We start from the raw sequence: 26090 nt of genomic DNA, 5'->3' as shown, positions 1-26090 counted from the left end.
CACACCACCGATCACCATCCTGTTCCGGGTTATCGGGTCCCCAGAGACCCGAATAACCCGGAAACGCAGCAAACCTGCGATCGCCGACATGAGGTGGTCACAGGACCCCCCCGGCGCATTTACCCAAGGTGCCTGCTCAATGATTTGAGCAGGCACCGAGTTCCGATCACCGCCCGCCGGTAAGTCATGTGTCCGGGACAGGTTAAAGCTACTATTGGGGGGTTAGTAGTTTTTTTCTCCCAGGCTGTGAGCTCTGTGCTGCGATTTGGACAGTGCTAAAGCCTGGGAGAAGGAACGCCCAGGAGAAAAAGGGCAGGCTCCCCCCAGTGTTACCAAGTCAGCAAAAATACCGGGGGACATAGCGGGAGAACAGAGCGGCGCAGTGCAGTAAGTGCAGTGAGATCCCGGGGTGCCGCTCTACACAGCCTGATAGTTATCTTACAATGTTTGGACCGATGAAAGGTTCTCTTTAGAGGCTTAGGAAACCTTTGCAGGTACTGGTATTTTGTGTTGATTAGCTGGTTAGAGTGTGACACCATGAGTCTACAATATTGAACTTTTTCACAATATTCTAATTTTTAGAGATAGTGACATTTGGCTTTTCATTAGCTGGAAGCCATAGCCATGGCCTGGCTTCCATGGCCATGGAAGCCAAGCCATGAGCATTAAAAGAAATAAACGCTTGAAACAGATCACTCTGTGTGTAATGAATCTATATAATATATGAGTTTCACTTTTTGAATTAAATTACGGAAATAAATTAACTTTTCAATGATATTCTAATTTATTGAGTCTCCTGCTTCCTCGTCCCTCTCCATAGATTTGGACAGCATATAACCTGATCTCTCTCTCTGACGTTTTTGTATTCCACTTTTATTTTACTTCCTGAATTCACTGTGTGGCTTACATACATATTTGTAGATTATAGATGAAGATTATATAGTAGGCACTCCCCACCTGAAATGACCTATAATTTAATTGTGGCCGCGGCCACGGTCAGTAAGGTGACAGGAGGGGGCTAGACAGTGGCTGGGGTGTGCCTGGAGCCACGGGACGTGGGCCTGCCTAAAAGAGGGCCAACCCTAGGGAGAGTAGGAAGAAAAAAGGGGGGGAAAGGGTGGGTGAAGTGCTGGTCGGCGGGCGCGGTGATGGTGAGCTGTACGAGGGGGTTTAAGTAAGGGGACCTGGCCCCTCCCACAATAACAGGCTGCATGCAGCCTTAACTATTTGTGGCCGCAGCCACGGTCAGTAAGGTGACAGGAGAAAAAGAGGGTTAGTCAGCACCTCCCAGTGCGCAGGTGCACGCCGCCATGGCAAAGACCTAGAGGAAAAAAAGGAGACAATGCGGCAGCACTCTGCAAATCAGACAAAGTACAACAATGCTTACAAAAATTATGATGCTAATACTACGCTTAAAAAGCGAGATGCTTGGTCAATGCATTTTGTACAAAACCATCTAAGCCCGTATGCCAAACGTCAAGGCGATCTCTGTTACACGGGTCCTAACACTAAATACTACCTGTTATGCGCCATAATGACCGCCATAAAATTCAGGGAGTGTTGGACCCACATGCATGCTGGATCCACTCTGCCTTTTTCCGTTTTTTGTGCCAAAATGGCCTCCATTACAAGGGATGCAGGTACCAACATGCATGCTGAGCCCACTCTATACCCTTCCTGGTGCTAAACAGCTTCCAATGAATGTAGTGAGAGCAGGCCACAGCTTTATACTGAAAATAATTAAAATCAGCCTATGGGGCAGACAGGCTAATCAGGAGTGCACGACTCGCTGGAGTGCCACATCTCCAGCATTGTAAATCTGCAAAAAAAGAGGGTTAGTCAGCACCTCCCAGTGCGCAGGTGCACGCCGCCATGGCAAAGACCTAGAGGAAAAAAAGGAGACAATGCGGCAGCACTCTGCAAATCAGACAAAGTACAACAATGCTTACAAAAATTATGATGCTAATACTACGCTTAAAAAGCGAGATGCTTGGTCAATGCATTTTGTACAAAACCATCTAAGCCCGTATGCCAAACGTCAAGGCGATCTCTGTTACACGGGTCCTAACACTAAATACTACCTGTTATGCGCCATAATGACCGCCATAAAATTCAGGGAGTGTTGGACCCACATGCATGCTGGATCCACTCTGCCTTTTTCCGTTTTTTGTGCCAAAATGGCCTCCATTACAAGGGATGCAGGTACCAACATGCATGCTGAGCCCACTCTATACCCTTCCTGGTGCTAAACAGCTTCCAATGAATGTAGTGAGAGCAGGCCACAGCTTTATACTGAAAATAATTAAAATCAGCCTATGGGGCAGACAGGCTAATCAGGAGTGCACGACTCGCTGGAGTGCCACATCTCCAGCATTGTAAATCTGCAAAAAAAGAGGGTTAGTCAGCACCTCCCAGTGCGCAGGTGCACGCCGCCATGGCAAAGACCTAGAGGAAAAAAAGGAGACAATGCGGCAGTACTCTGCAAATCAGACAAAGTACAACAATGCTTACAAAAATTATGATGCTAATACTACGCTTAAAAAGCGAGATGCTTGGTCAATGCATTTTGTACAAAACCATCTAAGCCCGTATGCCAAACGTCAAGGCGATCTCTGTTACACGGGTCCTAACACTAAATACTACCTGTTATGCGCCATAATGACCGCCATAAAATTCAGGGAGTGTTGGACCCACATGCATGCTGGATCCACTCTGCCTTTTTCCGTTTTTTGTGCCAAAATGGCCTCCATTACAAGGGATGCAGGTACCAACATGCATGCTGAGCCCACTCTATACCCTTCCTGGTGCTAAACAGCTTCCAATGAATGTAGTGAGAGCAGGCCACAGCTTTATACTGAAAATAATTAAAATCAGCCTATGGGGCAGACAGGCTAATCAGGAGTGCACGACTCGCTGGAGTGCCACATCTCCAGCATTGTAAATCTGCAAAAAAAGAGGGTTAGTCAGCACCTCCCAGTGCGCAGGTGCACGCCGCCATGGCAAAGACCTAGAGGAAAAAAAGGAGACAATGCGGCAGCACTCTGCAAATCAGACAAAGTACAACAATGCTTACAAAAATTATGATGCTAATACTACGCTTAAAAAGCGAGATGCTTGGTCAATGCATTTTGTACAAAACCATCTAAGCCCGTATGCCAAACGTCAAGGCGATCTCTGTTACACGGGTCCTAACACTAAATACTACCTGTTATGCGCCATAATGACCGCCATAAAATTCAGGGAGTGTTGGACCCACATGCATGCTGGATCCACTCTGCCTTTTTCCGTTTTTTGTGCCAAAATGGCCTCCATTACAAGGGATGCAGGTACCAACATGCATGCTGAGCCCACTCTATACCCTTCCTGGTGCTAAACAGCTTCCAATGAATGTAGTGAGACGTGGGCCTGCCTAAAAGAGGGCCAACCCTAGGGAGAGTAGGAAGAAAAAAGGGGGGGAAAGGGTGGGTGAAGTGCTGGTCGGCGGGCGCGGTGATGGTGAGCTGTACGAGGGGGTTTAAGTAAGGGGACCTGGCCCCTCCCACAATAACAGGCTGCATGCAGCCTTAACTATTTGTGGCCGCAGCCACGGTCAGTAAGGTGACAGGAGGGGGCTAGACAGTGGCTGGGGTGTGCCTGGAGCCACGGGACGTGGGCCTGCCTAAAAGAGGGCCAAAAAGACACCAGGTAGGAGAAGTGCTGCTGTTTAATGCATGTGGAACAGGGTTACAAAACCAAGGAACGGAATACCTGCCGGGTTTCAGTCAGCGGATCCGGGATGTACCGGGAAAAACAGGCAGATCTCCACCTACCCATGTGACGGATGACGTGCGGAGGCGTCCCGTGCTTGGAAGCCGCTGAAGCCGCTCCGATGCGGAACGAATGTCCTGATATGGTTTTTGGGGTCCACCCCCAACCCTGCGACCAGGGATCTGATGTGGGAGACAAACTGTGACGTGGATAGGGGTTTCCCTTGGAATGGCAGCAACGGAGACTCTGGATCTGGAGATGGTGTGGAACCCAGGAGATGTTGGAGTACCACCACCGGACACCAGGCGTTCCCGGACTTGAAGAAACGGATCAGTATGGGAGGACCGGTTTGGGACGTCTTGGTGGAAGGCAGGCTTAATACCAGATGATCCTGGCTCCAGGATAGCTGCTTCTTTTTCAGGAAGATCGTCTTCAGGTAAGAAACTGAAAATTCTCCTGGACGAAGGAAGCCGTAGAAGCTTAGGTACATGGCGGCTTTGATGACCAGACTAGTGAAATGGCCAAAAGGATTGCCATCTAGGGATGCAGACAGCTGCCTAAACAGCTCACCGGAGACCGGCCGACGGGACGGGTTGGAGTCTTTATTGTTTTTCTCAATGCCCCTGAGCGTGGCCTTGACGGCTTGGGATGTGAACGCTGCGCGTACTTCTGGGTTCTGAAGGGCTAAGAAATGCTGTGCTCCGGCCAGGTACAAACGGATGGTGCTGGGTGCCAGCTTGAGGTTGACATGGCAATGGGCCATGAAAGCCATGATGTACGCAATGAAGGACATATCCTGTTGGGGATGGTCCCTGGAAAACTTCTGGAAGTGGTTCCAACCTGTGCCGTAGTTGCGAGCCGTGTTGACCGAAAGGGATCGGTGCCTGAGGTCCTCGGCGGTTGCCAGCAGAGACCTCAGTCCAACATCAGGTCGCTGAAACCGGGAATCCGGGCCCCGGTCCGGTCTGCTTCTGGACATACCTGAAAGAAGGTGTGAAAATTGAACCTCGATAAGGCATCGGCCGCCGTGTTGCTGGCACCTGGGATATGGGAACATGAAAAATGAAAGTTATGGGTCATGGCCAGCCAGACCAGTTTGCGCAACAGGGACATGACCCTGGCCGACTTAGCTCGGCCTTTGGAGATGATGTCCACCAGGTCCTGACTGTCAGATATAAACATGACGCTGGAATTCGCCCAGAGGTGACCCCAGACGGATGCGGCCGCCACGATGGGGTAACATTCCAGGAACGGTGATGAGCTGAGGGACTGAGGGTCGGAACTGACCTGAGGAGGCCATGGGCCAGCCAGCCACTGGGACCCAAAGATGGCCGCGAAACCCCGGGATGCTGCGGCATCAGCAAACACCCTGGTAGATGACTGGGACCATGAGGGGACAAACAGGCTGACCCCGTTCCAAGATAACAGAAAGCTGTCCCACATGCGCAAATCTGCCATGGCAGCCCTGTCCAAGTGGACAATGCTGCTGGGTTCGGAGGCTGAGGGAAGGAGCGAGAGCAGCCGGGAAATGAAAGCCCTGCCCTGGGGCATGACCCTTAAGGCAAAGTTCAGCCGACCCAGGATGGACTGTAGCTCGACCTTGGTCACCTGGGAAGAGGTGATGGCCCTGGCCACGACTTCCCGTATCTGGGACAGCTTTGCCTCAGGAAGCCTGGCTTCCATTCTGTCTGAGTCCAGGACAATACCCAGGAAGGTGATGGAAGTGACCGGCCCCGCGGTCTTTCCCTGCGAAATTGGGATGGAAAGGGCGGCAAAGATCTCCAGGAGGGAGAGCAGCCCGGATGGCCGACATAGCGGAGGTTCTATGAGGAGGAAGTCGTCCAGGTAATGGATGACCGCTGGGGCGCTGCCGTGGTGGATCAGGATCCAGTGCAGGGCCTGCGCCAATTGGTCGAATAACCACGGGCTGCTTTTTGAGCCGAAGGTCAACCTGTTGGCAAAATAGAACCTGCCCTCCCACCTGATGCCACAGAACTGCCAAAGGTGAGGGGCAATGGGCAGCAGTTTGAAGGCGTCCGCTATGTCAGTTTTAGACAACCAGGCGCCTTTCCCGGCGCTAAGGATGAGGGCAATGGCTTCGTCTATGGACGCATAGGTCATGGAAAATTCTTCAGAAGGGATGAGTGAATTGATGCTGGGGATGACGGAATCATGGGGGGCGGAGAGATCGTAAATCAAACGTTTTTTATTTGAATCTTTTTTGGACACGATGCCTATGGGGCTGATCCGCCAGCGAAAGAAAGGAACCTGGTTGAAGGGGCCCAGGAGGAACCCTTTCTCCACCTCCGAATTCAGGAGTTCCTGTACAGCGGTGGGATCTGACCTGGCTGACTGCAGATTGTCGCACTCCCAGTTGGAATGGGGTAGTGCCACCAACCCTGTGTCAAACCCGGAGCAGAGGCCAGAGACCAGGAAGTCCACGAACCCTGGCACCGGATGGTCCCGTAACAGGAGAGCCAGGAGGTCGATGTCGCAGTCGGCTAGTCATAGGCGCTTGTAAGCCTTCTTGGGACATGTGGACCTGGGGTGAGCCCTGAAGCAGATGGAGCAGATGTGCAGGGCCCTGCAACCGCTAAATAGACAGGAACCAAAGTTGAAGTTATTGCAAACTTGGCTGTTGCCAAGGTAGACAATGGGTCTACCCAACTTATCGGTGGTGGAGGGACTGCGGGGGACCCCAGAGGGGCCTGGAATAGCCTTGTCTGGTTGGGCCGTGGCCGTTTGAGGACACCACTCAGTAGAGTGGAAAATCGACTGGCAGGTCGAACAAGCGGGGGCCCGGAGACCGGCGAAATGCTGGCAGAACAACTCCATGTCCAGCATGGCCCAGTTGACGGAGAACTGAAACTGGGCAAGCGCGGCGGCGGCCTTGGCTGAAAAGGAGCGGTGGTAGTCATAAAAAGCCGTGCCGCCGTACTTGTGCCCAAGTCTCGTGACCCTGTGTAGATACGTGTCCAGCTCCTCCCGGCGGGCCGGGAAAGTGGAGCAGAGCACGTCTCTAAACAGGCCGAAGGCCAAAACAAACTCGACGACAGAGAGCTTGCGGTTGAGACGTCCATCCTTGGCCCGAAGGACCACCGAGACCTCCCCGCAGTCAAAAGTCTTGTTGTCTGCGGCATCGTGGGACGCAATCAGGATGGACGCGAGATTCACGTCCTTGCCCGCCAAGATGTCCCTCCTGATGTGGTCCGGCACCAAGTGCGCAGGAGCCACCACCGGAGCAGCCGGGGACGTACCTGGAGCCGGAAGCTGAAATAGAGGGGGATCGGAGATGGGGACCACCGCCTGGGAAGACGCCGGTGTTCTGGACTCCAAGTCCACCACCCTGGTCCTGATGTCGGCAACGGACGAGATGAGCGAATCCAAGGAGGCCTGCAACAGCACCAGGGACTGCTGGATGGCTGGGGGTGGATCTTCCCTTTCAGGAGCGCTGGGCTCGGTCATCAATAGGCGGTATAACTCGGCCTTCCTGGCTGACGCTGGGTGTCTGATGCCTCTCTTGGCCAATTCCGCAACGAGCCTCGGCACAGTCCATCTACGGAGGGCAACTGGGCCGCCTTGGCTGGAGACCGACGTACCCGGGAGGGACAACGTGTCGTCGACGTCAGAGACCTGTGACATGGCTTCAACAATAGCAGAGAACTTGCAACACCTGGAATTAGAGACAACAATATGGCCGCTGGAGAGGTCATGGGGACGTGCACCCCGACTAAGAAGGTCGTGGATGAACGTATGCGATGACGTACCTGAGAGCGTGGAATCAACACCCTTGTCTTACCGTCAGAGGATGGACGGGAACGAACCGGCTGGCATTGAGGACTGGAAAAGTTAGGAGTGACGTGAGCAAAATGCTGCGCGAGACAGGAAGCCATCGCGGGTGCGCGTGGACACAGCGTAGTGTCGTCTAATGTGGAGACAGGGAGACGTGGATAAAACATGGACCAGGAAGAAGGGCACCAGGAGGCGGAGACTAGGGACTGTGGTAAGGAGGGCCTGGGAGTACCGAGACGCGTGGCGATGCGTGGCCTGAATGCACCGGCTGCCTACCGGGAAGGTGGCTGCACCTGAGGCTGACGAGCCCAGGGCCGACCCCGACGCTACCAGCCACCGTGGACGGAGAAGACACCTGAGCGCCTCAGGGCCCCTGGCAGGGAAGACACCTGAACGTCTCGCCTGAGATGGACAGAGGAGACACCTGAGCTCTTCAGGGTGCTGGGACAGAGAAGACACCTGAACGCCTCAGGCAAGGATGGACAGAGAAGACACCTGAACGCTTCAGGGTACCTGGACAGAGAAGACACCTGAACGCCTCAGGCAAGGAAGGACAGAGAAGATACCAGAACGCTTCAGGGTACCTGGACGGAGAAGACACCTGGACGCCTTAGGCAAAGATGGACAGAGAAGACCCATGAACGCTTCAGGGTACCTGGACAGAGAAGCCACCTGAACGCCTCAGGCAAAGATGGACAGAGAGGACCCCTGAACGCTTCAGGGTACCTGGAAAGAGAAGACACCTGAACGCCTCAGGCTAAGCAGGACAGAGGAGACACCTGAACGTCTCGGGTTGAGAGCGAGAAAAACATCCCCGCGTGCCTCCTGGGAGGCAACCCGGGATGTCGGGAAGAGGAACTGCCAGGAGCAGCCCCAGATTACCTACCTGAACCCTCAAGTATGAGTTTTCCCGCGAGCGGCCGACAGCGATTTTCTGCAGGACCTAACCTGACGTCAGGGAAGTCGAGATAAGGTACGACGGGGACCACGAACGCTACTGGCACCGGAAGTGACGTGCGTCACAGGAAGTGCTGGTCGGCGGGCGCGGTGATGGTGAGCTGTACGAGGGGGTTTAAGTAAGGGGACCTGGCCCCTCCCACAATAACAGGCTGCATGCAGCCTTAACTATTAATCATAACACCAAACAGAAGGGCCACTGCTGTATAACAATATTAAAAATATCGATCCAGTACCAGTAAAGTAGTCACTTATGTGCTTGCTCATATACCGTAGTTCTGGTTGCATTGGATGCAGAAATCTCAGCCCGTTCATTTATAAACTGTACTAAAAGCAAATGAATCCTTAATAGGGAAGAGTTACAATGTGGTGACAAGATGATATTATTGTAATCTTGTCTCACTTGCAGCAGCAATGTTTTCACCATATATGGATATAAAAGCTAGGGATATGCCTGCAATGATTCCTGTGCAAACTGTGAGCCGCTCTGTCTCACCTGGTGCATCAGGCCTTGCGTGGCCTGGATTGCGCAAGGCTTGATACACCAGTAAGCTGTGGTGGTTGAGGAGACTCAACAGAGAACACAACCTTTGCCCACGCAAGACTATACATAACAAACAAGTGTGAAACAACTGAAAATATGTCATATTCTAGGTTCTTCAAAGTAGCCACCTTTTGCTTTGATTACTGCTTTGCACACTCTTGGCATTCTCTTGATGAGCTTCAAGAGGTAGTCCCCTGAAATGGTTTTCACTTCACAGGTGTGCCCTGTCAGGTTTAATAAGTGGGATTTCTTGCCTTATAAATGGGGTTGGGACCATCAGTGGCGTTGAGGAGAAGTCAGGTGGATACACAGCTGATAGTCCTACTGAATAGACTGTTAGAATTTGTATTATGGCAAGCAAAAAGCAGCTAAGTAAAGAAAAACGAGTGGCCATAATTACTTTAAGAAATGAAGGTCAGTCAGTCAGCCTAAAAATTGGGAAAACTTTGAAAGTAAGGGCTATTTGACCATGAAGGAGAGTGATGGGGTGCTGCGCCAGATGACCTGGCCTCCACAGTCACCGGACCTGAACCCAATCGAGATGTTTGGGGTGAGCTGGACTGCAGAGTGAAGGAAAAAACGGCCAACAAGTGCTAAGCATCTCTGGGAACTCCTTCAAGACTGTTGGAAGACCATTTCAGGGGACTACCTCTTGAAGCTCATCAAGAGAATGCCAAGAGGGTGCAAAGCAGTAATCAAAGCAAAAGGTGGCTACTTTGAAGAACCTAGAATATGACATATTTTCAGTTGTTTCACACTTGTTTGTTATGTATATAATTACACATGTGTTAATTCATAGTTTTGATGCCTTCATAGTCATGAAAATAAAGAAAACTCTTTGAATGAGAAGGTGTGTCCAAACTTTTGGTCTGTACTGTATGTGACTACTTTACTTTACTGCTACAGGATTGATATTTTTAATATTGTTTTACAGCAAGGGCCCTGCTGTTTGGTCTTATACAGGGTGGCCTACAGAAAAGTAGCCCACCTCCAGCGATAGTATGACAAGATGAACAAGCAAGTGGATTTATTTTATTTTTTTATTACCCACAAGTCACAAAAGATGCTGAAAGTGGTCCCCGTTTACTTCTATGCATCTTTGGGCATGTCGGATTATGATACTGCTTGCAGCGATTCAACAGTGATGCTGCAGAAGAAAAAATGTCCTTTTCCAAAAAGATGGGACAATATCCCACACCTTACGGAACTCATTGGCATGGGTTTATGAACTGTTTACGAAGGAGCAAACTGGGCTTCCGTAGCTGGCAGTCCCGATGCCTGTGCAAGGCAACAGAGCTGCTATAGCAACCTTTGGGTCCCCGCCACCGCAGCACGGGAACCCGATGGGAATGTACAAGCTGCGCTAAACCCACTGTATGCCGCAGTCACCGTGAACGCGGCATACAGGAGGTTAATCCGCCGGCATCTGTGTTTTCACCGATGCTGGCGGATACAGCAGGGGCACGGCTGTCAGTATCAGCCGGGCCCCTGCTGCTGATCGTGGCAGCACATGCAGGGCAGCCGGTTAACCCTAGGACGACAATGCTCGTCCAAAGGCATTAAGTACCGGCCAGTTAGGACAAGTATTCTCGTCCAAGGTCGGCAAGCTGTTAACTTATGACTGATGTTTTTTTCTGTTTTCAAAACAAATAGATATTTAATTTAACCCTTAAGATACCGGAGGTTTTTTCGTTTTTGCGTTTTATTTTTGTTCCCTATCTTCCTAGGGCCATAATTTTTTTATATTTCCGTTCACATAGCTGTATGAGGGCTTATTTTTTGGGGGACAAGTTTTACTTTTTAATACCACCATTAATTATGGCATAAAATGTAGTGGGAAGCATTCCAAATGGCGTGGGATTTGAAAAAAAAAAACGCAATTCCTCCACCATTTTACTGGTTTTGTTCCCATGGCGTTTCGTTTGCGGCAAAACGGACTCATGCCCTTCATTCTTTGGGTCAGTACGATTACAATGATATCACCATATTCTGACCCCCATAAGGTTTTTATACTTATGTCTACTGAGCAGTTTAGGGGCTAATTTTTTGCGGGACAATCCGAAGATGTTATTGATACCATATTGGAGTGTGTGTGACTTTTTGATCACATATTATTACATTTTTTAATAATGAAAAAATGCCAAATGCCATTTTTACCCCTTTTTTCCCTTAAGCCATTCGTCGTATTGAGGGATTTCAGTCGCAGTAATACCCATGATGTTTATATTTATTGTTTATATTTATTGGATGGTGATTTAACTTTTATATTTTTTTTATTTATTTTTTAACTTTTTTTATTTTTTGTAATGATTTTGAAGCTCATATATGAGCCTATAAATTATGTTTTTTTAAGTTTTTATTGTGTACTATCAGGGATTTTTAAAATGGGTTTTGGACTGAAAATTCCTTATTTCTTATCCTGGCCTGCCATCTGAAGGTCAAAATAAGAATTGCAGCATGAATACTATTAGCCTCGTCAGCGAGGCTGATAGGCTGATAGTGTTCAGCGCAACTACCGATGCCCCCATTGGCCGCAGGAGGTATCGGTACGAAGCCCTGGGTTTTTGCGCATTTAGATGCCATGATCTTACTTAATCACGGCATCTAAAGCCTTTAATTACCGCAATCGGAATTATTGCCGGTCACGGTAATTAGCCACAGGTCTCTGCTGTTTGAAACAGCAGAGACTTGCCGGCCATGACGCCATGTTCGCACATCGATCCAGCTAAGTACATGTCGCTGGTAGCGAAAGGGTTAAAGGGATTCTGTAGTTCTTTTTAAGTGTTGATATCTCCGCTGGATAGATCATCGGCATCTGATTGGTGGGGGTCCGACACCTGGGACCCCCGCTGATCAGCTGTTTGAGAAGGCAGTGGTGCTACAGGAGCATAGCGGCCTTCTCTCTGTTTCCCTCAGGCCCAGTGACAGCACAACTAGTATTACTGGCCTGGGCAAGGCTAATCTCCGTTCACTTGAATGGGGTTTAGCCCCGCCCAGGCCAGTGATACTAGTCGTTACGTCAATGGGCCTGAGGGAAACAGAGAGAAGGTCGCGGCACTGCTGTAGCACCACTGCCTTCTCAAACAGCTAATCGGTGGAGGTCCCAGGTGTCAGACCCCCACCAATTCCAGAGAATAGATCATCAGTTAAAAAGAACTACAGAACAACTTTAAGGGAAGATGTCTCCTGTGTAGAATTTAAACATTTTATCAATATGTGGCAATGACCTTCTATGAACCAGACTTCATGTTATTTGTTCTTTCATGAAGTGTTAGTTTTGTATGTTGTATAGCCTGAGGAAAGAATTAGTATGATGCTCAAATTTTTACAATGAAACTCCATTGAGCCAAATGGCTTGTTGAAACGATTCTTTCACTTTTTCTCTTAGGCCTCCTGCACACGAACGTATTTTTTTGCGGTCCGCAAAAACGGGTCACGTTTTTCCGTGATCCGTGACCGTTTTTTCGTCCGTGGGTCTTCCTTGATTTTTGGAGGATCCACGGACATGAAAAAAAAGTCGTTTTGGTGTCCGCCTGGCCGTACGGAGCCAAACGGATCCGTCCTGAATTACAATGCAAGTCAATGGGGACGGATCCGTTTGACGTTGACACAATATGGTGCCATTTTTGAAACGGATCCGTCCCCATTGACTTGCATTGTAATTCTGGAGTCCCTTTTATACCATCGGATCGGAGTTTTCTCCAATCCGATGGTATATTTTAACTTGAAGCGTCCCCATCACCATGGGAACGCCTCTATGTTAGAATATACTGTCGGATATGAGTTAGATCGTGAAACCTCATTTTCGACAGTATATTCTAACACAGAGGCGTTCCCATGGTGATGGGGACGCTTCTAGTTAGAATATACTACAAACTGTGTACATGACTGCCCCCTGCTGCCTAGCAGCATCCGATCTCTTACAGGGGGCCGTGATCAGCACAATTAACCCCTCAGGTGCCGCACCTGAAGGGGTTATTTGTACCATCATATCCCCCTGTAAGAGATCAGGGCTGCCAGGCAGCAGGGGGCAGACCCCCCCCCCTCCCCAGTTTGAATATCATTGGTGGCCAGTGCGGCCCCCCCCTTCCTCCCTCTATTGTAATAATTCGTTGGTGGCACAGTGTGCCCCCCCCCGCCCCCCCCTTCCTCCCTCTATTGTAATAATTCGTCGGTGGCACAGTGTGCGCCCCCCCCCCTTCCTCCCTCTATTGTAATAAATCGTTGGTGGCACAGTGTGCGCCCCCATTGGCCCCCCCTCCCTCTATAGCATTAACAACATTGGTGGCCAGTGTGCGGCCTCCCATCTACCCCCCCCCCCCCGATCATTGGTGGCAGCGGGTTACTAGCAATAGTACAATAGTAAAAGATTCATACTTACCTGGGAGCTGCGATGTCTGTGTCCGGCCGGGAGCTCCTCCTACTGGTAAGTGACAGTTCATTTACCAATGCGCTGCACAGACCTGTCACTTACCAGTAGGTGGAGCTCCCGGCCGGACACGAACATCGCAGCAGCCGGTAAGTATGAATCTTCTACTATTGTACTATTGCTAAGTAACCATGGCAACCAGGACTGTAGTAGCGTCCTGGTTGCCATGGTTACCGATCGGAGCCCCAGCGATTAAACTGGGACTCCGATTGGAACTCCGATGCCACCAATGATGGGGGGGGGGAGATGGGAGGCCGCACACTGGCCACCAATGTTGTTAATGCTATAGAGGGAGGGGGGGCCGATGGGGGGGGCACACCAACGAATTATTACAATAGAGGGAGGGAGGGGGGGGCGCACACTGTGCCACCAACGAATTATTACAATAGAGGGGGGGGGGGGGGGGCGCACACTGTGCCACCAACGAATTATTACAATAGAGGGAGGGGGGGGCCGCACTGGCCACCAAAGTATTATTACAATAGAGGGGGGGGAACCGCACTGGCCACCAATGATATTCAAACTGGGGAGGGGGGGAGGGTCTGCCCCCTGCTGCCTGGCAGCCCTGTTCTCTTACAGGGGGCCGTGATCAGCACAATTAACCCCTTCAGGTGCCGCACCTGAAGGGGTTAATTGTGCTAATCACGGCCCCCTGTAAGAGATCGGGTGCTGCCAGGCAGCAGGGGGCAGTCTTGTACACAGTTTGTAGTGTATTCTAACTAGAAGCGTCCCCATCACCATGGGAACGCTTCTGTGTTAGAATATACTGTCGGTTCTGAGTTTTCACGAAGTGAAAACTCAGCTTTGAAAAAGCTTTTATGCAGACGGATCTTCGGATCCGTCTGTATAAAAACTAACCTACGGCCACGGATCACGGACACGGATGCCAATCTTGTGTGCATCCGTGTTCTTTCACGGACCCATTGACTTGAATGGGGTCCGTGAACCGTTGGCCGTGAAAAAAATAGGACAGGTCCATATTTTTATCACGGGCAGGGTGCAGGAAACACGGATCACGGATGCGGCTGCAAAACGGTGCATTTTCCGATTTTTCCACGGACCCATTGAAAGTCAATGGTCCGCGAAAAAAAAACGGAAACGGCACAACGGCCACGGGTGCACACATACGGTCGTGTGCAGGAGGCCTTATACTGCTCATTAAGCCACTACCTACTCAAGGGACATCTAGGATTCCTATTGGAACCATATCTATTTCATATGGTAGTTCTGATATTCTGCCCCCCGGACAAGGAGTTGGCAGAATTCCCAGAGAGAGCAGTGGCTATATCGCATCATCTCTGCAACCAAGTGCTACACAGAGATGTGTCTGTTTTGCACAAATCCATCAGGTTAGTTTAAAACTTGTTGGTTCACAGATCCACTGTGTACCCCTGTATTCAGGCACTCAACTACTGCACTTAGGAAGTGTCCCTTTGTCCTCCTTTAAAAAATGGCACAACTTTTGTGGAAAGAAAGACCCTTCCTAGATTCTGAAAACACCTGAGATCATTCACATACAGAAGGAAGATTAAAGAAAGTGTAGATATTCACTTTTTTTTTGCTAAATTAACATACCTCCTCTTTTTCTGCGCTCTGCAAATCTCTCCACTCTTCAATTGGCTGTCCAAGATCTACAGTGTTCATTGCAACTTTCACCTCTCCAATAATGTCATGTTTGGAAAATCGATCAAAGTCATATATGGACATACATAGGGTCTTTCCTCCAAGTTCTTGATACGGAATCTAAGGTACAATAAACGTAAAGTTAAATATAGTTATACATACAAGAAGATTAAACCCTAACACCATATAAACATTAATAAAATGTACGAGTATGAAAATAAGCAGCACTATGGGTCACATAGTGGCGTACAGGTCATGCCAATCATGAAAGGTACCATAAAACCATAAAAGGTTTATTTAAATGAAAAGTGTAATCAGAATATGGCGTATTATTTAACTCAAATTCTAATGTTATCCCTTCCTGCCATCCACTGCTGGGTCCCCTTCAAGGTTGGGTGGTCTAGTCTACCCATCTATGAATAATAACCCCATACTGAAATGTTAAGATACTGGAAATTGGGCACTGGAAAAAGCAGCCTTAGATACAGCTTCTGACTACACATAAAGGAGGTCATTTATTAAGACCGGCATTTTAGATGCCGGTCTAAATAAACTCCTGTGCTGGTGGTGGACCCCCTGAAGTTATGAAGAGGTGCCAGCCTCTCCATAACTTTGGCGGATCCTCCACCAGTTCTAAATGAAAGACAGCTTCTAAAACAGGTGTAGAAAATGGTAAATGCCACACCCACATTTTTAGACCTGGCATCAGTGGGGAAAAGTAGCAGACTGCAGCGCAACTGACAATTGCGCCGCAATCTGCGCCTGAAATACGCCTAATCTAGACGTATTTCAGCTTCATAAATGACCCCCAAACTCCCCTATTCCCATTGGGATTGCAGCTGAAAGATGATCACACATACATCACCCATCTCCATTAAGATAAATAGGAGATATGGAAATGGATAAAAGTAGTGTTGAGCGAATCGAAGCATCCAAAGTGGGAATTTGATCCGAAGTTTAGGAAAAATTAAATTCGGAATGAAACTGAATTTCCTGCCGCTTCGTGGTAACAAATCTATTTTTTCTAAAATGGTGGCTACATGTGTTACAAAGTAAAAGTAAGAAACCCGGGAACAAGGGATCGCCCATAATGAAGTGCAGCCAGCCAATCAGCAGATGGCATTCTCCTGTGATGTCACAGCACTATAAAAATTTTAATCCTGCCTGTTCTCAGCCATTTTACAGTGAACTGAGAATAGGGAAAGATGCGCCAAGTGCTAGGGACAGTGTTTAACAAAGCTTAATTTTTAGAGTCTTGGACAGGGAGATTGCAGGGACAGAGTAGGGAGATCATAGGGACAGTGCAGGTCTAGTGCAGACTGTGTAATATAAAGCTGAAGGGATCCATAGGAGACAGCTCAGTTTGCATTAATCCCTGCACAGAGCTATCTAATTGAACAGTGTTCCTCTTGTTAAATAGATAAGCAGATCTATTACACCTTGATTCTCAAATTGGGGTGAATAATTTAACCAGGGGCGTTGCTAGGTTAAAAAATTTGGGGCCTGGGCCCCTGATGTTTTGTCACAGGCCCCGAATGTACTGCCTGCCTGCTAGATACAACGGTATTGCCATCCTCAGGACGGCAATACAAATGAATCTAATGCCCTGCAAGAGCTGAAGGACCTGTGATGACATCACAGGTCATGGGATCAATGCTAAATGCAGTAGCTTAAAAGGACCTGCGATGATGTCACCGTCATGTGACCAGTGCAGGAGAGGACGTCTCAGCAGTGAAGAGAAGTCCTGGGAAGAAGCTGTGGTGAGGTCTGCTACATGAGGAGAGGTAAGTGAAGGGGTAGATTACTCAGTGTGAGAGGCAGAGCAATGTTGGGAGTTGTAGTTATTTAACTGGGACTGTATGTTAGGGCTGAAGGGAGGGAAGTTACATGGGACAGTGGGGTGGAGTGATGTTATTTACATGGGACTGAAAGTTGAGGGAGTGATGTTATTTACATCGGAATGCATGTTGGAGGTGGCTGGGGCGGGGTGATGTTATTTACATGGGACTGCATGTTGGAGGTGGCTGGTGAGGGGTGATTTTATTTACATGGGACTGTATATTCAAAGTGACTGGGGGAGGAAGTGATGTTATTTATATGGGAATGAATATTGAGGGGGTGATGTTATTTACATGGGACTGTATGTTGAAGGCAACTGGGGAGGGGGTGATGTTATTTACATGGGACTGTATATTGAGGGGGCAGGAGAGATGGTGCGATGGTATTTACATGGCACTCTATGGCAGAGAAGGGAAATAATGTTATTTACATGGGACTGTATGGTGGAGGGGCTGAGGAATTATAATTTTTAAATACAGTAAACGGAGGAATATAACTACAGGGGGCACTGCAGGGGGCATTATAAATAATGGGAGGATTTCAGGACGAGCATTATAACAGTAGGCCGCAATATAAATACTGGGGCACTTCAGGGTGAGCATTATAACAGTAGGGGGCATTATAAATACTTGGGGCACTGTGGGGGCATTTTAAATCCAGGAGACATTAGGTGTTCCTATTACTAATGGGGGCGCTATAGGAGGGACTTATAGATCTGCATAATTTCTACTAAGAGCACTGTGGGGGTCTTATTACTACTGAGGATTCATTAGATAGCTTTATTACCACTGGGGGAACAATAGGGGGGCCTTATTTCTACTAGGAGTTCTGTAAGGGCATTATTAATACTGGAGGGCTCTTCAACTAATGGGGTCACTCTTGGGGAGCATTATCACAGTTGGGGGCACTGTAGGGGGCAGTGTTACTAATGAGGGCATTCTAGAAGGGAATTACTATTGGACACCTGGGAGGAACTGGATGTGAGAGGTACGTGCCGCTATATAGCTATAGCGGGCTTAGGGGTCAGTCAGTTGGTCGACTTAAAGAATTGGGCCATATGCATTGGGGCTTGAGTCCCGGATTTTTTGAGACCCTAGCAACGCCCCTGAATTTAACTGTTATTGGGGTGCCCACCTTGTTTAATAGATACGCAGATCTATTATGCCTAAATTGTCAAATTGTGATGAATATGCTGTGTAATTTAACTGTTATTGGGGTGTCTCAATTGTTAAATAGATAAGCAATTCTATTACACCTTGATTCTCAAATTGGGATGTCTGTTACTGGGGTGTCCCCCTTGTTTTATAGAAAAGTAATTTCATTAGGCCTTGATTCTCAAATTGGGGTGAATATGCGGTCTAATACTACTGTTAACATTTAATAACTTATTTTACACATACAGTTAATGTACAGTATGTCCAACAGACAGGTGCCAGGGCCCTTTGAGAGAATGGGCAGTGGCAAAAATGTTGCTGGAGCAGGCATAAGTAGCAGCAGAAGAAAGGGGTTGGTAGCAGCAGCAACAGGCCAGAGCTGCCACTGTCTTCCCATGGGCGTGTTTTGAAGAGCAATTCAGCTGTCCTTGAATGGTTGACTCAGTCTTCAACATAATCTCAACTGACGTCAGACACCTACAGCCAGGAGTCGGTGGGTTCCTCTGACACCACACTTAAATGACATGGCACAGGAACAAGCTCTGTGTCCTCATCTGTCCTGAACCTGCCTCATTCTTTGTTTGCTCCTTCTATTCGGGAAGTATTGTATGTTGCTGGCTCTGCTCCACTGTTCAGCGGGGACGAGCTTATTGAAGACAGTCAGCAGCTACTGTCCACCCCAGATTTGGAGGATAGGTCCGCTGTTTCCTCCTGTAGCGTATAAGTAGCGATAATGAGAGTCAAATGGGAGCAGGTGTTGAAACAACTAGCGGTACACAGCTTCATAGAGGCAGTGGCAGGCAGTCAGCATGCAGTGGTGGGGGTAAACTGCCATACTTGCTGGTGTGGGAATTTTTCATGAAGTCGCCAAAGGAAGTCAGCGCGGCCGCATGTAGGATCTGTGGGCAGAAGGTGAAGCACGGCCAGGGTGCCAATGTTGGCACCACGGCCCTGCGTCAATACATGCAGCGTCACCATAAAGTGGCCTGGGAAAACCGTGGTGCTAATGTAGTGGTACAGCCTGACGCAGTAATCGCTGCTTCTCCCAATGGCCTGCACATCTTTTCCAGCAGGCAAGGCTCCACCACCTCAGCAGAAGGGAGCTGTGCTTCCTTCTCTTTGTCTACTGGTCCTTATGCTCCTCCGCCTACTCCTCATCACACATTTCACCAGCAAACGATGACCGAGGCGATTGCAAAAAAACAACAGTATGCGTGCACTCATCCAACGGCGCAGAAGCTTAACTTGCTCCTGGCCAAGTTGCTGGCACTACAGTCCCTCCCTTTGCATGTGGTTGACTCTGCTCATTTCAGAGAACTGATGGCTTGTGCCGAACCAAGGTGGAGAGTCCCAAGCCATCATTACTTCTCTAAAAAAGCAGTACCAGTGTCACAGATGTATCGAGACATACGGATGTCCCCGCGACTGGCAACACGTGGTTTGGTTTGACATGTTTACCTTGTGGATCAATAGGAGTCTGTGTTGTTTCTGGTACTGGCCACACCCTTAACCTCCAGGTGTTGCTAATGTGGTCATTTAACTTTCCCTATTTATAGTTGTCTCTCCCACAATGCTGTGCGGTTTACAGATTCAGATGGACCTGTAGATAGCTGGTATTTGGATCTCGGCTGAGTTCCTGGTGCTGCCATAGCTTCTTGGAAGTTAAGTGTTACCTTTCCCTTTGTATTTTGACTTTTCTGTGTGTTGCATTTCTTTGTTGTTTTGTATTAGGCCTTAGGGAGACTCCCGTTCATCCTTCCTTTTGGAGGAACAGGATGTCTCATTCCTGTCATTAGTACCAGGGTCCTTTAGTGTTAGATAGGACTGTAGGTATTCCTGTGTATGAATACACCTACCTCTGGGGTCGGTTCATACTGGTAGTCAGTCAGGGCTTTGATTAGGGTTTTCACTAGGAGGTGCCCATCTTCCTTCCCTAGTTTTCAGGCCTTAATTCCTTTTCCCTTCCCCTCCAATGTTCGGTGTGGGAGTTTCCCTCCCACACTAGAGCGTGACAATCAGCCCTGCACACATACAGTCAGGTCCATAAATATTGGGACATCGACACAATTATAACATTTTTGGCTCTATACACCACCACAATGGATTTTAAATGAAACAAACAAAATGTGCTTTAACTGCAGACTGTCAGCTTTAATTTGAGGGTATTTACATCCAAATCAAGTGAACGGTGTAGGAATTACAACAGTTTGCATATGTGCCTCACACTTTTTAAGGGACCAAAAGTAATGGGACATACTAATAATAATCATAAATCAAACTTTCCCTTTTTAATACTTGGTTGCAAATCCTTTGCAGTCAATTACAGTCTTAAGTCTGGAAAGCATAGACATCTCCAGACGCTGGGTTTCATCCCTGGTGATGCTCTGCCAGGCCTCTACTGCAACTGTCATTCAGTTCCTGCTTGTTCTTAGGGCATTTTCCCTTTAGTTTTGTCTTCAGCAAGTGAAATGCATGCTCAATCGGATTCAGGTCAGGTGATTGACTTGGCCATTGCATAACATTCCACTTCTTTCCCTTAAAAAACTCTTTGGTTGCTTTTGCAGTATGCTTTGGGTCATTGTCCATCTGCACTGTGAAGCGCCGTCCAATGAGTTCTGAAGCATTTGGCTGAATATGAGCAGATAATATTGCCCGAAACACTTCAGAATTCATTCTGCTGCTTTTGTCAGCAGTCACATCATCAATAAATACAAGAGAACCAGTTCCATTGGCAGCCATACATGCCCATGCTATGACACTACCACCACCATGCTTCACTGATGAGGTGGTATACTTAGGATCATGAGCAGTTCCTTTCCTTCTCCATACTCTTCTCTTACCATCACTCTGGTACAAGTTGATTTTGGTCTCATCTGTCCATAGGATGTTGTTTCAGAACTGTGAAGGCTTTTTTAGATGTCGTTTGGCAAACTCTAATCTGGCCTTCCTGTTTTTGAGGTTCACCAATGGTTTACATCTTGTGGTGAACCCTCTGTATTCACTCTGGTGAAGTCTTCTCTTGATTGTTGAATTTGGGGTGTTTTCTTCACCAGGGAAAGCATTCTCCGGTCATCCACCACAGTTGTTTTCCGTGGTCTTCCGGGTCTTTTGGTGTTGCTGAGCTCACCGATGCATTCCTTCTTTTTAAGAATGTTCCAAACAGTGGTTTTGGCCACGCCTAATGTTTTTGCTATCTCTCTGATGGGTTTGTTTTGTTTTTTGAGCCTAATGATGGCTTGCTTCACTGATAGTGACAGCTCTTTGGATCTCATCTTGAGAGTTGACAGCAACAGATTCCAAATGCAAATAGCATAGCACACTTGAAATGAACTCTGGACCTTTTATCTGCTCATTGTAATTGGGATAATGAGGGAATAACACACACCTGACCATGGAACAGCTGAGAAGCCAATTGTCCCATTACTTTTGGACCAATAAAAAGTGGGAAGCACATATGCAAACTGTTGTAATTCCTACACAGTTCACCTGATTTGGATGTAAATACCCTCAAATTAAAGCTGGCAGTCTGCAGTTAAAGCACATCTTGTTTGTTTCATTTCAAATGCATTGTGGTGGTGTATAGAGCCAAAAATGTTAGAATTGTGTCAATGTCCCAATATTAATGGACCTGACTGTATGTTGAACAGAAGGTGGGCAAGTCCTTGAGCTTGTCGGTGTCTGGTACAGTTCATAGCAATGCCAACATGTTTTGCTTTAACTATGGTCAAGGACAATATATGTCCTTTACAGCCCACTCGGTAAATGTAGTTCCTCCCCACGCATACCTGCAACTTGGCCAGATGATGGCAATGCCGCCTAGGGTTGGGCAATATACTGGTACCGCGGTATTAAGAATCATACCATATGGCCGTTTCTTAATTACTGCAGTATTTTAGTGATGTCATAGGGGCAGTCACACATCCACGCGATTCCGAGAACCCCGTCAATTAACCTCTCAGGCACGGCACCTGAGGGGTTAACTGACGCAGTTTCAGTTTCAGACCTTCAGTGTGAATCTACAATTTTCACAGTCATGAAAATAAAGAAAACTCTTTGAATGAGAAGTGTGTCCAAACTTTTGGTCTGTACTGTGTATATATATATATATATATATAATGTTGGTAAGGCTGATTAGTCAGCCTGCATTTGTGGGAGGGGCGGAGGCTCTTCATATATGAGCCACAGCCTCACTCACAGGCGTGTGCTCTCAGGTGCACAGCTGCCGCTGGGTGTCATTAGCAAGCTAGCTTCTCTGGTGGTAGGATTCTTTCTTTGCAGCCTGGAGCCAGAATAGAGCTTGTTATCTTGCTCTCTGCTACCGTAGCATGCACGCGCCATGCTACGTAAGTAGGTTGGGCCGGGGCCGTCTCTCCTGGCCGGTCGGAACCAACTTTGCTAGCGAACGGGAGGCTTCGCCTCAGAATCTGCTACCTCAGGTTTGCTCGTTGGGGCTAAATACTCTTTTTTTTCATCTTTGTTTGTTGGTAATAGGAGTTAGTTCCTATAAATCTTACAAGTTTCACTTCGCTTTGTTCATCTCGTATGAAAAGTTACTTCAGCCAATTTGCTGTAAAGGAAGAGTTATCCGGGCTGCACGTGACGTCATGTTTGGAGATCGGACGCAGCGTTTATTGTTTAGGCATTTACACTTTCGGCTTTTATTTCATGTCTTATGCTGCATCCGCACGTCTTACTGTCCAGCACTTTCCTACTCTAGGTTTGTATTCACTCAGATTAGTCTCACATTCAAGCTGCAGTCACCTGTTGGCTGTTACATCTCATTCCGTACCCAGCCGACAGCCAGATCCGTATTACACGCCTGTTATTACATGTTGTGTACTCTGCTTACAGCTGCTACTGTTACTCCATTTTTATTCTCGGGACGCACCACCCTGGTGTTCACACCTTGCTCCACTCACAACCAGAGCTGCGTTCATGCGTCGACTGGTATACCATGTTTGCTCTTTTCACTGAGAGCTGTGTTTACACGTCCGCTGTCACAACATGTTCATACTAGGCTTGTTTCAGAGCTGCATTCACTTTCACTGTTACATCATGTTTATGCTCCACTCACATTTAGAGCTTCTGTTCTATCAATTTCATTCTCGGCCACACCCAGAGGTGCATTCACACTACGCTGTCAAATCCTTTTTTGCACTCCACCCTCGACCAGAGTTGCATTCATACGTCTATCGGTATATCAGGTTTACTCTACTCGCACCCAGAGCTGCGTTCACATGTCCTATGCTACTACAAGTTCTTTCCAGGCCCATTTCAAGAACTGCATTCATGTCGCTGTTACATCTGTTATGCTCTGTTCACAACCAGAGCTGCTGTTATACCAAATTTCATGCTCTGCTTATACCCAGAGTTGTGTTCACACTTCTACTGCTACACCAGGTCGTATACCCCACTCACCAAAGCCGCTTTCCATGTCTGCTGTCACATCAAGTTAATATTCCGTGCACATCCAAAGCTGCGTCCGTATGTCTGCTTTTAAATCTTGTCCTATACTCCATTCACTACTAGAGCTGCGTTCACGTGTCTGCTTTTGCATCACGTCAATACTCTGCTCACTTTCAGATTGCATTCATACGTCTGCTTTATACCATGCTTTTCATGCGCTACCCATACTCAGAGCTGCGCCATACCATGTTTTTTAGGTACCACTCGCATCCAAAGCTCCATTCACCCATTTGTTGTTACATCATGTGTTGTACTCTGCTTCCACTCAAAGCTGCATTCTCCTGTTCATTGCTACGTCATGGTTTTACTCAATAATCTCACCGGGGCAGTCTGCACCCACAGCTATGGTACCTCTCTTCCGACAAACATAACTGCGTTCTTTTCAGGCTTACGTTCCTTTCCTCGGTGGTCTGTTACATTCCATAGGCCTACTTTTCTGTTCACCTCAGGGAGAATTATTATTTTATTTTTTTTGTCGTCTTTAATCCTGGTTCATTTTCACTCAGACTGGTCTCCTTTTACTTCTGTTTCGTATTCACTCAGATTGGTCTCCTGCCCCAGTTCACCAAACAGCTCCTCAGCGGAGGTCAGTGGGCCAATAGGAGTAAGTTTCCTGCTATGTTTTCACAAGCTGTTCATTTGTTTGTCACGATAAGAGACTTCTCTTAGTGAACTTGCAATGCCTCAGGCTCTTAGTTTTTCTCCCATCTCTGTTTCAATTTCATGTTTACGTTTTATGGTTCGCGGTGGTTAGTGTTTTATGTATGCACGTGCTTTGGATTACTAATGTCTATATTTTCAACGCCTGTTGGCAGTTATGTTCTTTAGGCCACCTTCTAGCCAATCCAATCATTCAAGTCTCTGCATATCCCATCAGGTCCGGCTTACGTTTTAATTACTTATCGTCACCACAACGTCATCCCTCTGGCTTCGGGGGCCCTATGACTGATCCGGCCTCATGGCTCCGGGGGCCCCATGACCGTTTTTCATGTTTTGTTTTTTTTGTTAGGGGTACGACATGGTTGTAGGCTGGTTAGTGTCCCAGGTTTGCGGTTGGAGGGGGTCATGGTTATGCGAGTCACCAAGGCATTCTGGTGCTGCATAAGTGGTTTATAAAAAAAAAATATCATAAGAGGCTCGCACGAGTGGCTCTTCGCTTATAGGACCTCACGATTGGCACTGACACTTGTAGTCCGCACGCCCATCTGATACTTTTTTCTGCCATAAGAGTCTCGCACGCATGGCTAATCCCATAAAGACTCGCACGAGTGGCTGTTCGCTTATAGGACCTCACGACTGGCATCGTCATTCGTAGTTCGCACGCCCATCTGATACTTTTTTCCGCCATAAGAGACTCGCAAGCATGGCTCCGGCCATAAGAGACTCGCACGCATGGCTCCAGCCATAAGAGACTCGCACGCATGGCTCCAGCCATAAGAGACTCGCACGCATGTCTCCGGCCATAAGAGACTCGCACGCATGGCTCCGGCCATAAGAGACTCGCACGCATGGCTCCGGCCATAAGAGACTCGCACGCATGGCTCAGGCCATATGAGACTCGCACGTATGGCTCAGGCCATATGAGACTCGCACGCATGGCTCCGGCCAAATGAGACTCGCACGCATGGCTCCGGCCAAATGAGACTCGCACGCATGGCTCCGGCCATATGAGACTCGCACGCATGGCTCCGGCCATATGAGACTCGCACGCATGGCTCCGGCCATATGGGACTCGCACGCATGGCTCCGGCCATATGGGACTCGCATGCATGGCTCCCGCCATAAGAGACTCGCACGCATGGCTCCGGCCATAAGAGGCTCGCTGGAGTGGCTCCTGGCTTAGAGGATTTCACAATTGTCATCGACATTGGTAGGTCATACGGCCATTTGATACTATTTTCCATGGCACACCTTTCAGAAGTTTTCTTTTGTTCATTTATATTTTACAGATTAGTACTTGTGGTTAATTTCAGCCTCATTTCATTAAGAAGCTTTACCCCATGTCTTTGTCTTTCTAGGTTATCGAGTCCCGGTTGATTACTAAACCCGTCTGCTTAAGCCCCAATCTTTTCCCCAGCCGTCCTTAATTGTAAGGTTCGCATCCCGGCGGCTGCCCGGCCCCATGGGCCCCTGGTGGTTGCTTCGGCCCCATGGCTTCAGGGGTCCGACCAATGGTTGTCTGTCCACCTGTGCAGCTATGCTTTTATTTTGAATGACTCACATCTTTACCTGCTTGCCAGCTTATGTAATTTAGGTTTCATTTTAGTTAATGTTCGTTATTATCTCCATTTTCTGTCACGTTTCCCTTCGTCTTTTCAGGTCATGCAGTTGAATTCATGTTGGGGGTCACCTTCCACGTCGGTCAGGTCTCGTTCCTAACGATATTTCGCCTTGCATGTTATTCAGGCCACGTAGTTTATCTTAGGTATCGCCTGCCACATCGGTCAGGCTCATGGTTTAATTTCACCTGCACCTTATTCAGGTCACTTATTATAGTTATAATTTCATGATTTGAAAAAAATAAAAAGAAAACTCGGCC

At 48.1% G+C, this 26090-nt stretch overlaps 1 protein-coding gene across 1 annotated transcript in view; it reads right to left on the bottom strand.

The window, feature by feature from the left end:
* The window catches only part of LOC120995132 (synaptotagmin-2-like), a 619044-nt gene that overhangs the window by 258420 nt on the left and 334534 nt on the right, over window positions 1–26090 (bottom strand). Inside the window, 1 exon segment of the mRNA XM_040424147.1 lies at window positions 15045–15212. Coding sequence (XP_040280081.1) covers window positions 15045–15212 — 168 coding nt within the window.

The sequence above is a fragment of the Bufo bufo genome, chromosome 3 (assembly GCF_905171765.1).
Source record: "Bufo bufo chromosome 3, aBufBuf1.1, whole genome shotgun sequence".
Lineage (NCBI taxonomy): Eukaryota > Metazoa > Chordata > Amphibia > Anura > Bufonidae > Bufo > Bufo bufo.
The sequence above is the reverse complement of the archived record's forward strand: the minus strand, read 5'-3'. Positions and strand labels throughout refer to the sequence as shown.